This window comes from Ursus arctos, unplaced genomic scaffold (genome assembly GCF_023065955.2).
Source record: "Ursus arctos isolate Adak ecotype North America unplaced genomic scaffold, UrsArc2.0 scaffold_9, whole genome shotgun sequence".
Taxonomy (NCBI): domain Eukaryota; kingdom Metazoa; phylum Chordata; class Mammalia; order Carnivora; family Ursidae; genus Ursus; species Ursus arctos.
Window position 1 is genome coordinate 19,947,676 of NW_026623111.1, and position 13,110 is coordinate 19,960,785.

The window sequence follows — 13,110 nt, forward strand, 5'->3', positions numbered from 1 at the left end:
GTAGGGGGGATTAGAAATGGAAATACTGCAAAGGTGTCTTTGGAATCCAGGGAGAAAATCACCGAGCGGTTGCTGTCAGCCCAACCTTGGTTTGGCTTCCACTGTGTGGAGTGGAACATAAAAGACCAGATGGCCACGTTAGCCCCCTAGGAAGCCTTCTGCTAGTGATTGCTGTTGAGTTACCTGGTGTGCACTAGAAACATTTATCAAAAGGAGCAGGATTTGATTCTGTCCAACCTGACTCCAGTAAAAGGAGGCTTCATAAAGAGGTTTCCAAAGTGAACGGAGTTAAAAGTCAATGCTGATGAGCCTCTCCTTTATCCAGGGATCAAAGTAAAGCAGGTTGAGCAGGAGAACTTGCAGCAAAAGATGTGGAAGAAAAAAATCTAAGACCGAAAGATCTAAAATAAATTTTACAAAAACACATACCTTTTGTACCCAACAAAACCAAAGGGATGGTGGCTTTCTTGTAAAATCTGCAGCTTGAAGAGTTCTATGATTTGGAGATCTGCAATTTTCCTTCAGTGTAATATTGCCTTCCCATTTAGTCAGAAATAATAAGAATGAAATTTCAGAGCAGGAAAGGATGTTAGAATTCAGCTAGCCCAGGATAACATATAGGCTTGTTTTCTATTAAGCGAATGTGGCTGCTTGGAACACTACGCTTGATTAGTGATGGCTGTCATGGGCACTAGAACGGGGAGTAACAGCACAAGTGTCATTCCCCATGAAAGAATTTACAGGTAGAAAAACTTAAGTCCAAAGTTTAGGTCCAAAGAGGTTAAGAGACTTGTCCAGTTTCCTCTAGAATGTAAACCCAAGAGAACAGGGACATTACTTCAGTCATTACCCCATCCCTAGAGCCCAGAACAGTGCCCAACACTTGATAGAAGCACCACAAATACTGAGAGAATGAATGAATGAATGAATGGGCACAGTATGGTCAAGTCAGGATCTGAACCTGCCTCTCTCTAGCTCAACTTTTTTCACAATTCTATACTGTGTCCCATGGGCCCACATCAGATCACAGTTTCTCTTCCTCCAGACCCTTTCCTCAAATCCATTTCTCTGGCTAATCTTGAATGTAGACATTAGGTAGGAAAAAGGCATCATCACGACAAACATAAAATACCAGGAAGACAGTTCAGATTTAGAACCCACCACCTTGACTGTTTTTGTCTGTTTTATTTCCTCAAATTTCAGAGCAAAAAGAGGCATTGGATTTTGTATGGCACAAACTCCTTCATTTGGAGACAAGAAAAATGTTAGTGTCTCACTGAAGCCTGCATGGCTAATAAGAGACACAGGAATGAGTCAAAGCTGGTCTCCCACTACGAACCCATGGGCTTCTTATTAAACCACATCACAGCTCACAGGTCTTCCCAAAGAGACGGGTGCTGCCTTGACCCTCCAGGACCCCCCCAACACTACCCATCCAGCCTCTCCTTCAAGGTAGAGCTTGGCTCAGCAAGGGCCTCCCTCACCATCCTGCTTCAGCACTAGGGCTAGCGCCTACAGAGCCTGACCAAGAGACCCCGGATGATATTGGTTGTTAAATACTTTGAACATCACCTCCGAGCGGGGTGGCTGGGGTCGGTCATGTAGTCCGTTCTGCAGGTCGGCAGAGTGATCAGAGCCCTGACATGGACACCTGCTCTGGAGACAGTCCCATTTCCAGGTAACAAAACCCTACTCGGGACATACTTCAAACACAACCACAACGGTGCAGCTGAGACCTCAGCCCATTTGTGGAGAAGAGATAGTCTTGAGGCAAAAAAGCAACTGACTGTAAGTCTGCAAGTGGAAACAGGAGGACAGGAAGCTAAGATGTTCCAACCTGGAGAAGGAAAGCTAGAGTGCAGGTAACTCAAGAGTGCTTTCCAAACGCAAGACATTAAAAGGCAGGAGTGTTCAGGTGTTTCATTTTCTTTAAAAACCAAAGCCTGAGAACTAAAACGCAGTTTTCTAGCAAGTATGATTTAGGTCAGAACTTCCCCCCAAAGGATACCAGGCAGTGAAGTGGGCGAGTAAGGAAGTCAGTGGAATATTCAATAGTAGGAGTGTTAAGAATAAAATAAATTTCACTCCCAGGAATTTATCCTGCGAACATACTTGTAGGTGTGCACAGAGATACATGTACAGGGATGTTCGGTGAAACCTTGTTGCTAATGGTAAAAGACTAGGAAATGACCTGCGTGACCATCAGCAGGGGACAGGTGAAATTAGCAAAGCAGCTATGGGGAAGAATGGGGTCGTGTGGCATACGCTGCTATAGAGAAATCTCAGCCGTGCTGTTAATGAGTGCGGGACAGAGTTTACAGAGTCTTCCCATGTGTGAATGAAGAGAGCAGCTCTCCACTCAACGCCTATAGGAGCAAAGAACATTTCTGGAAGGAGACACAAGAAGCTAGTGTGAGTGAGTTTGCCTCTAGGAAAAGGATGAGAACACAGGGTGGGTGGGAACTCGCTCTTCCTCCAATCCCTTTTACACTATATGAATTTTTTTTTTACCAGGTACATGTATGCCTTTTTAGGCTAAAAAAGCAGAGAACAAAGTCTGAGCCTTCCCGTGCAGGCGGGGCACAGCGGCCAGCCACGTTCAGAGGGCCTCCCCGCCCTGGGCCTCTGGGGCTATTCAATCTGCTTCAAAGAGACAAAGTCCAGTGGGTGAGGAAAACAGGATGATTCACATCAGTAAAAATTCAACTTAAAAAAAGAGTATTCCTTTCTAATTTAGAAGCTGGGTTAGGGCTGTATTAGCATATTTCAGAGAGGCGGCAGAGCAAAGCTTGGACTCCCGTGAAACAAGCTGAGCCTCGGTTTTCTCCTCTGAAAAGAAAGGATGAGAATAATACTCTTTCCCATGGGACTATTATGAGGATTAAATGAAACAATGTGCACGGAAAAAGTGTTCTGAAAATCATAAAGGGCCATGCAGATGCGAGGCATTAATTGGTGTTATTACTGAGAAATTCAGACCACCGTGATTAACTGGAGGGAAAAAAAGAACTAAGTCTCTCTCTCTCTCTCTTTTAATAAAAGTGCCAGATACATACTTCTCATAGTTATAAACAGTATCATCATGTCATTGACTTAAATAGTCTCACTGCATCAACTGGTATTTGCACAGAGACTGGTATTGCACTCTCCGACTTAGCCCTTCCGTGACTTTGTTGTACTGGAATTTTGTTATAAGAAATCACCCTTCGAATCCATTGGCTCTGAAGATGAGACTGGATTTTTGGCGAAAGGAAGAGGGAGTGGAAAAGAAGGAAGCTGCCATGTTCCCCCGTTTCTCACCTAAGAGGGAAGATCAGAAAAAGGTTCATATAGGTGGACAGCAGGGCAGAATGTTTAATACACCTCAGCATGGCATTCAGGGCCTTCAAAGTGTGGCCCCCAACCTGCTTTTCCAGTCTAATTTCCTGAATCGCCCAACTCACACCTGAGATTCTACCTGGGTGAACAAACAGAGCCCGAGGCTGCTACTCCGCATTTCCACCCTTGGCAGAGGCTGGTCATCGATCCGCCCGCCTCTCCTCACTGGGCTCACACTCAGCCTCAGAATCCTTCTCAACCCCATGTTCTAGGTGGCCACCCCAATCCCTCCGAGCTGGCGTGCAAGATGAAACCTGCCGCCCCTCCCATCAAGAGCCGCAGGTGCAGCGCCGTTCTGCCATTAGGCTGCATTTTCTCCTCTGTGCGCCGTGGTTCTTGCTTCCCCTTCTGCCTGGATGCCCTTCCCCCTACTCCTTTTCTGACTGTGAAAACTCTACTCATCCTTGAAGTCTCCGTTCAAAAGTCACCTCCTCCATGAGAAAAGCAAAGCTCTGAACACATAAAGACGGCTTGGTAACATTTTTCAATGAATGAATGACTTCAGATAAATAAATAAAGAGTTTCATGACATCCTTCAGCAGTAGAGGCTAATACTTAGGTGCGGGGTTTGGGAACCAAACTACCTGGGTTCAAATCTCAGCTCTATCATGAAGAGCTGTGTGACCTTAGACAAGTCACTCTACCTCTCTGAGTCAGTTTCCTCTTCTGTAAATATGACAGTAAGGTGCTGGGCAGATTCAATGAGATACATAGAGCACTTAGCACAGAGTCTAACACATAGGGAGCACTCATAACAAAAAGTAGCTGTTATTATCGGTAGCTGCTTTTCGTTCCCCTTAAGCACCTAAAGACAGAGGGGACCATGTCTGCATCTTCTAGCCTCCAGACTTAGTAAAGAAATTGATACACAGGAGATGCTCAATGTTCTTTGTTTAGTTGACTTGAGCATGATACACATTGTATGGGGAGACAGGTAACAACAGACGGCTGGGGAAGGCCAGAGGGTAGAGAGTTAATTTCTGATTGTGGGTATGAAAAAAGAAAAAAGAAAAGAGGAGGGAAGGGAAGGGAAGGGAAGGGAAGGGAAGGGAAGGGAAGGGAAGGGAAGGGAAGGGAAGGGCAGAACTTTGAGGGGTGGGCAGGGGAGGAGTGCAAATCTGAGCCAGCTACCGAAATATGGGTATGATTTTGCCACGTGGTGTGGCAGTGGGGAGCAAGTACTGGGGGCAGTGGGGAGGGCTATTCCCTGTAAAAGGAATCGATTAAGTCAAGGCAGGGCATGGGGAATCCCAGACTCAAACTGCGAGGGTAAGGCAAAGGAGGGCTTGTGTGTGGTTGCACAGGAGAACCACTGAGCAAGAGATCGCATCCTTAACCAGTACAGCCCAGATGGGCTCTCCCCGGCAGCTGTAGTGTGTGTGCGAGCCTCGGGAAGGCACACAACAGCCCCCTACCCCTGTGTGCTCCCTAATGTGGCAACACAGCTGTGTGAGGATGTCACCGTGTGATGGTCACACACAGGCGTATGAGTAAAAGGTCCTTGCCCCTTGGCTAAGAGCATTCATCGCTCGATTCACACACAGTCACTGCATGCCTGCTGCGTGCTGGGAGCTGTGGTGGTGGGCACTGCACAAAACAAGGCGGGATCTTGGCATCATGGATCTTGCGTCCTGGTCCAGAAACACACAACCCGCAAAAAAGCCATGACGCATATTTAATTACCATGTCTGGTGACGATAAGGCTGCAGGAAAATAAAGACAGATGACAACGGGGTGGGAGTGGCAGGGGTGGGGCTGCCATCCGAAATAAAGTGGTCAGGGACATCTTCTCTGCTGAGATGACAGTAGCGCAGAGGCAGGACAGAAGGGAGCAAGCCATGTAGGGGAAGGGAGCAGTCACATAAGTGTCCCAAAGGGAGAATGAACTTGGTCAGCTCAAGGAGAAGCCGGCGGGCCGGTGTGGCTGGAGCAGGTGGACAAGGGGGAGTGTGGCAGGAGATGCGGCAGGACAGGGACAGGAACAGGAAGAGGACAGGGATCCCCGGCACAGGCCACAGTAAGGGGGCTCTTATTGGGGGGGGGGGTCTTCCTCACCGCAATGGGAGGAACTGCTTGCAAAGGGGGGGGTGGGGAGATGGGACCTGCCCACACTGGCTGCCCTATGGGGAATGAGGGCAAAGCCGGGGGGCCGTTTGCAGGCCGTGACATCCGCCAGTATGACAGCAATACATGCAGTGAGCTGCGACTGAGTATGCAACGTCGTCTGAAGATGGAGGCCACAGCCCCCGCTGACCTCTCACGGGAGGACAGTCAGGAGGAGCAGTCTGGGTGGGCCCAGAGGTGTTGCACGCCTGGTGGATTTCTTTCTCTCGATGAGTTCATGCGTGAGTCAGGCACACGTGTAACCGGTGAGGGACGACCGAGAATGCCCAGTCCCCTCCCCCCAGGAAATGGACAACAAGTGTAGCCGCAGGTGCATGGTGCCTGGTCACCTATGGCCCACGTGCCCAGAATGCAGCAGGAACAGGTGCACCTGCTGGCCACGTGGCCAAGCCGGGACACACACAAGTCCTGAAAGGCTGCTGACTTCTGGTCTAGGGTAGGTTTTCTCAGTAGGGCGGGACAAGAGCCTGCTGCATGTCTACGAAAAATCAGAGCAACTGCCTGCCTGGCATGGTCCAGGCAAAGGAGATAAACTGCCGGGTGTGGGGTGAGGGGTATGTTGGGGTGCACACAGCCGTTCCCCCCGCCCCCCCCCCCCGGGAGCCTCACCTAAACCTTTGTTGGAGAGGCACTCTAACCATACAGAACAGCCCCGTGCATGGGGACTCTGGCTCTCTCTCTTTATAAAGGTAAAAGAAAATGAAAGCAAGTCAGAGGGTACTTCAGCTCAGACGTGGAGCCCTCATAGGGCACCAGGCACTCGACACAGAAAACGTTCCCCCACCCCCGACACCAGTGCTGGCTGCAGACTGCAAGGGGACCGGGCATGAAAGGCACCCCCTCGGCTCCCTAATGCCGTCTTGTTGTTCTGACTTGACTCTTGTTCATCAAGAGCCGAATAGAGAAGCCCCTGCTAAGAGCAAGCCAGAGGCCTGGCCCCCTTCCATCGCACAGCCGTATCAAGAACAAAGGTCGTGGACACTTTCCATAGGGCTGCTGCACACGCTCTTTTGATTCCTCTTCTAAAGACAGGGAGAGGAAATGTTCCCCTTTTGGGTGAACACATCACAGCCACACACACAGAGCTGGCTTTGAGAGTGCACGGAGCAGCCCAGCCCCCATGTGCGGCGACTTTAATGATTAGAAAAGGTTTTCCTCTGCATTACGCTTTTATTAGCTTGGTTCTCACCCCAAAAGTAATGCTCGGAAGAAGGTGGGGAGACAAATCGCACTGTGCTATTCTGAAGCTCGGTGAATACGGGAAGGAGCAACAAAAGGAAGGGAAGGTGGTTCACATTTTAAGGGTATGTGCGGGCGCCCTAAGTCCTCAGCCAGTTCATAAACGACTTCATTTGAAAACTTCCAGCTTGCAATTTAGTCATTCTTCAATGAGAAATATGGGATTTGCCACACATGAAATGGAATCATTATGCCCTGACAAAATCGAAGGCAAATCAAAACTGGCTGCATGTGCCTCGCGCGTCCTTCTTAATAAATTCGGTCTCCCCGTGGAAGGCATTCCAGAAAGAGGCGAGGATGGGGCTCTGCCTGGAAGAGGGACGCACACCGATGATCAAACGCAGGCAACTCAACTGTTTGAGACACTGAATGGCCCCCTGCCCTGCCCCCAGCTCACGTACACACAGAAAAGGAACCTGCCGACTCCCTCTCCGTATCTGTGTGTAAAGCCCCACGCAAACATGGAGGCGGCCGGCCACAGAACAAGGCTATTCACAGCAAACGCAGGGTAGGAGTGCACAGAACTACACGCACACAACAGCACATGTGAAAACTGCTGAATTCTGAACCAGGTCTGCGGTCTAGTTCAACAGTACTAGGTCCACGTCAGTTTCGTGGTCTTGCTAGCGTGCCACAGTTACGAAAGACCTTACCATGAGGGGGGAGCTGGGGGAAGGATACGCAGGACTCTCTACCATTTTTGTAACTACTTGCAAATCTATAATTATTTCAAAATAAAGAGTTTTTTTTTTCAATGCCACATGTATTCGTTCTATGGCAAGTGGCCATATATATATGGTTAAACAGATCCGTTAAGTTTCCCTTAGATACAGGGCTGTTTTGGGGTGGTCCCAGGAAATATTCGTCGCCATTGTTTTCTCAGTGTTCTTAAGTCATCTTGCCCCCAAAGCAGCCCCCTTGAAGACCAGGAGGGGTCAGGCACCTCCCGAGGGAGGGTATGCTGTCACAGGACCGTGGGGATTGGGCCACAGTTACTCTAGATCTAAGTCCCACCAGCTCTGCCGTGACTCCAGAGGTCCCGGAGCTTTAAGATGCATCAGAGTCATGGGAGTGTGTTTAAAGTGCTGATTTCAGGGCCCCGCATGCCACAGATCCTGACTGAGTGGGGATGGATGGATGGATGGATGGATGGATGGATGGATGGGGCCCGGGAATCTGCATTGACAACAAGAGCCCTGTGTGATTCTGTCACAGCCGGTCCTGGGGCTACACTTCAGGAAACACTGTCAGGTTCCGAGTGAGTGCCCGGGAGCACACCAGGTTAGCTCCCCATTGCAGGACGAGCAGGAGAGCTGGCAGGGGCTCAGCACCCACACAGGAAGGTGTCCCTCATACCAATGGAGGTGTACCTCCATACCAGAGATCTCCAACCCCGTGCTTAAGGAAGGGCATGGGGACCTCCTGTACGGGTCCTTCGGCGGCTGTAACCATGCGGCTTTTAGGATGAAATGCAGCGTTTGGACCCCATCATCATCGTGGCTACTTTTTGCTGAGTGCTGATTGTGTGTTGAGCAAATTACATCTCATTTAATTTTCACAACATGTTCTGAGGGGATTGTTACTTATCATCCCTATTTTACAGATAAGAAAACTGAGGCTCCCAGAATTTCAAGATTATAAGGGAACGTAGAAAGTGGCAGAGTAAGGAGTTGAACCCAGGGGCTCTGGGCTGAAAACTACCATGTGATACCACCTTTGGCATGAAGGCTCCTCTGGTTCTCATCTCCTCTGGGTTGAAACACTCCACTTTAAAATAACTGATACTCAAAGGATTCATGAAGGGAGAGAGGGAGGAAGCTTTTCCCAGGGTCTGTTTCGGTGGCATTAACACTCCTTTCCAACTTCAGACCCAAAGCTCTCAAGGTCCCTCCATGACCTCTGTGACTCTCCCATGCAGTCTACTCTCTCGTACTATTTCTTCTCTCTTCACCTTTTTACCCCCACCCCCTCTCCCCCCAAAGTCCTGAACTACAGACTCGGCGTGCCCGCCGTTTTCCCCACCTCCTCCACTGCCAGTGTAAGAACCTTCTCCTGCCAGCCTCTCGTGGTACAGGCTATCTGAAGAAAGGAGCATTAGGCTCCTTGCAAGGCAAACGACCTACCAGTTTCAAGAGGACACTGGGGAATCTTGTTTGCCCGAAGGTTCCAAATATAATCCATGTTCCACTCAAGGCACACTTGATGATCTTTGAAAGGGCGTTCGAAAGGCGGGACCGTCTTTAGCAGAGTATAATTCTTCGCTACAGCATGTAGCAAATTTTCCTCCCATTTAACATTCAAGTCTCCGCCACTGTATTTGTGAGTAATCCAGGCGCGTAGTATCACCGCGGATACTGAAATGGAGTGTCTGATGAAATAATCATCTCTATAAACCATGATGCTTGGAAATTTCACATGTACTATTTGTGTCCTGCTGGTGTGAAGATACTTCTCGTTCTTCCACCTCTTTTTGTACACAGGGATGCTACTTCTGAACTCAGATGAAACGACCGCTTCCAGACTGACAACACAAGGCTGGGAGCATAAGTACTCAACCGAGACTTCAGAAACATTGCGGACATTCCCTTCAAAGACGGTGAAATAAATAAAGTCTTTGTAAGCCACGCTCTGCTCGGCTTCGGGGGTCACTGACGTCGTCAGGGAAGTCTGCCTGCCCAAAGACGGCACAACGTTCTGAAAAAGAAAAAAAAGAAAGAAAGAAAGAAAGAGGTATAAAAAGTTGAAAAATCATCAAATTAACAGCTATGTGAATCATTTTCCTGGGATAAAAAATATCCATCTACAGAAAGCACTGAATGCGGGACATAAAAGATGGCAAAACCACTCCCGAGCAATTAGAGGAAAACCAACACACACACAGATGAAGATTAGGCCACATTTAACTCTCTCCCCAGACTCACTAGCATCTGCTGATCAAAATGGGACTTTCAAAGCTACGTGGCAATCATTCTAGAGTCGCCTTCCAAATGCAGGAGCTAGTTCACAACAAACCCAGGAGCGGTGAGCCTGCCTTAGCGTGAAAAAGAGATGAGCCAGCTTCAGACATTTCCAAACCATTGTCCTGACTTCAAATGGCGATCAGATGCAGCCAAATCAAAGGGTAGGAGAAGAGTTCAAAGTGCACCCGAGAGGGAACATAACAGGGATGCCAACTTGGCCCCTCTTTCTCCTGTAAGTTCTGAGCCAGAACGAGCACGCGTGACGGATGGACCAGCAGGAGGTTTCCACTGCTTCAAATCACACACAGGCAGGCCGGGACCACAGACTGTGTCGTCTGATTCTTCCACCATGGACGGTGCTACGTGGGCCAAGAAAGATTTTAGCCCTGTGTTTATTTCTCTAGTTCTTTACATACGAAGTCCTCTTAAAATGGACATTCCTTGCAGGAGAAATCTTGGACATTGGTCATGAGATCAAGGCAATGTTTTGAGCATAAGGCACTGACACGTGGGTGCAAAGAGCTCTTCTAAATATAACTCTGTGATTCAGGCATCCAGAACACAAGAGTGGAAAGGTTACTTTGGACCACTTCACACCCATTAGTATGGCTATTATCCAAAAACAAAAACAAAACAAAAATAACAAACGTTAGCAGGAGGTAGAGAAACCGGACTCCTGGTGCGTCACTGGTGGGAACGTGAAATGGGGCAGCAGTTCCTCAAAAAATTAAACAACGATTTACCACGTGATCCAGCAATTCCACTTCTGGCTATAAACCCAAAATAGTTGAAAACAGGGCCTCATAGACATACACCCATGTTCACAGCAGCATTAGTCATGATAGCCAAGAGGTAGAAATGACCTCAGTGAATAAAGATACACCAAATGTGGTACATACACACAGTGGAATATTATTCAGCCTTAAAAAGGAAGGGAAGACTGACACATGCTACAAGATGGATGAACTTTGAGGGCATTACACTGAGTGAAATAAGCCAGTCACAAGGAATAAATACTGTATGACGCAACTTATTTAAGAACCTGGAGCGGTCAGGTGCACAGAGCCAGAAGGGAGGATGGTGGATGCCAGGGATCGGGGTTGGCAGGGGCAGGGTTGGGGGGGAGGTGATCACGGGGACTTACTGTTTCATGAGCGCAGAGCTGCAGTTTTACAAGAGGAAAAGAGTTCTGGAGATGGATGGTGGTGATGGTTCCACCGCAATACGAACGGACTTAATGTCCCCCAACTGTACGCTTAGAAGTGGTGAAAACGGTAAATTTTATGCTGTGAACATTTTGACAAGTTTAAAGAAAAAGGTCAGTTTTCCAAAGAAGGAAGAACTAAGGACCCCTTTCTTCACTTCTAGCTGACGGTGGTAGGAGACGCAGAAGGGGCTAAGACACAAAGCTGGGTATCAGGGAACTGTTTACAAAGAGCAGTGACACCAGCAGAGTGTGATCGGGGCTCCCGTCAAACTATAAGCAAGTCCTAAAGGAGTACAGTCCCAGGTGAGGGTAATTCTACTAGGGCGGGGGAGGGGGGAACAGTCTAGAATAGCCTTCATGGAAAGAATGGTATTTCCGCTGGGCTGGGAGGGGTGAAGAGAAGTTCTTTAGGTAGAGAGGCCCAGGGAAGTCCCTGCAAGTGGTGTGAACAGCTAAAGCCGGAGCAACACAGGTGTCCTAGAGAGAGGGCAGATGGGTTTGACCAGAGAACAGAACCAGGCTAAAGACACAAAAAGACATGAAGATATGAAGCTGGAAAAAAAAAAAAAAAAGGCAGAGTCCTGGCTCTACAGGACACTGAATCCCCCGGCCCAAGGTACGTGGACTTTCATTCTATGGACAGTGAAAAGTCAATGAAAGTTTCTGGAAAAAGGAGCAGTGTTTCCATTTGAAAGCACCGACCATCAATTAGAAACAAAGCTGACAATCAAAAAAAATGAGCACGTGAAACGACATAGTTCAACAATGAGTAAATTCCCTCTGGTAGTCAGAGAAAGGCAAGTCGAAACCACATGAAGAGATCAGTTTGAACTTACTAGGTTCCCAGAGATCAAAAAGTCCGATAACACACTGTCCCAGCCACACTGGCCTCGCATGTACTGCTGGTGAGAGTGATCTCTGTGGTCGGGGTCAGGCGGTATCCATCAGAAGTATGAATGCACCCACCCTCTGGGCAATAATTCCTCCTCTAGGGTTTTATCCTATCCATATACTCAAATTTGTGCAAAACGATGCGTGTGCAGGTTCGCACTGCAGCACTGCAACAGCAAAGACGAAGAACTAAATGTCCATCAAGACAGAGCAGGTTCAGTAAATGATAGGACATCCACTCCTGGGGTGCTAGGCAGCTATCAAAATGAGGAAGGGGTTCATGTACAGAGAATGAAATGATCTCCAAAGTTTGAAGTTTTTTTAAAAAACAAGGTTCAGAAGTATCATTTGAGTTTTTTTTTTTTTTTAAGAAAAGGAAAAATATATACACATTTGCTTGAATACCCATAGCACTGGTTGCTCGCGTGGAAAAGGATGAGGTGACCAGGAGACAGGCTAAGAGAGAGACGTGTGATGTGTATCCTTATTTATCTTTGGAATTTTGTACTACACGAATATTGGGGCAAGAAAACCAGAGGGGAGGGGGGCGGGGGATGGGGAGAAAAGCAACTGTCCTAAAGATGAAAATACCTCTACGACATCGGCCAAAGCAACCTTTTTCATGATACATCTCCAAAGGCAAGAGAAACAAAAGATAAAATGAACTTGTGGGACTTCATCAAGATAAGAAGCTTCTGCACAGCCAAGGAAACAGTCAAACTAAGAGGCAGCCCATGGAATGGGAGAATATATTTGCAAATGATACTACAGATAAAAGACTGATATCCAAGATCTACAAAGAACTTCTCAAACTCAATACGCGAGAAACAAATCAACAAATCATAAAATGGGCAGAAGATACGAACAGACACTTTTCCAATGATGACATACAAATGGCTAACAGACACACGAAAAAATGTTCAAAATCATTAGCCATCAGGGAAATTCAAATCAAAACCACACTGAGATACCACCTTACGCCAGTTAGAATGGCAAAAATTGACAAGCCAAGAAACAACAATTGTTGGAGAGGATGTGGAGAAAGGGGATCCCTCCTATATTGTTGGTAGGAATGCAAGTTGGTACAGCCACTCTGGAAAACAGTGTGGAGGTCCCTTAAACAGTTAAAAATTGAGCTACCCTATGACCCAGCCACTGCACTACTGGGTATTTACCCCAAAGATACAGACGTAGTGAAGAGAAGGGCCATATGCACCCCAATGTTCATAGCAGCATTGTCCACAATAGCTAAATCGTGGAAGGAGCCGAGATGCCCTTCAACAGATGACTGGATTAAGAAGTTGTGGTCCA

The 13,110-nt window shown here is 47.8% G+C and overlaps 1 protein-coding gene across 3 annotated transcripts in view; it reads right to left on the reverse strand.

The window, feature by feature from the left end:
• The window catches only part of SEL1L3 (SEL1L family member 3), a 151,574-nt gene that overhangs the window by 77,759 nt on the left and 60,705 nt on the right, over positions 1 to 13,110 (reverse strand). For 2 of the 3 annotated variants that reach the window (XM_057309665.1, XM_026514543.4), the window contains one exon: positions 8,865 to 9,435. In XM_057309665.1, coding sequence (XP_057165648.1) covers positions 8,865 to 9,435 — 571 coding nt within the window. Of the gene's footprint in view, positions 1 to 8,864; positions 9,436 to 9,662; positions 10,100 to 13,110 lie in introns of those variants that run through there. The other variant, XM_057309666.1, reaches the window with a different exon arrangement.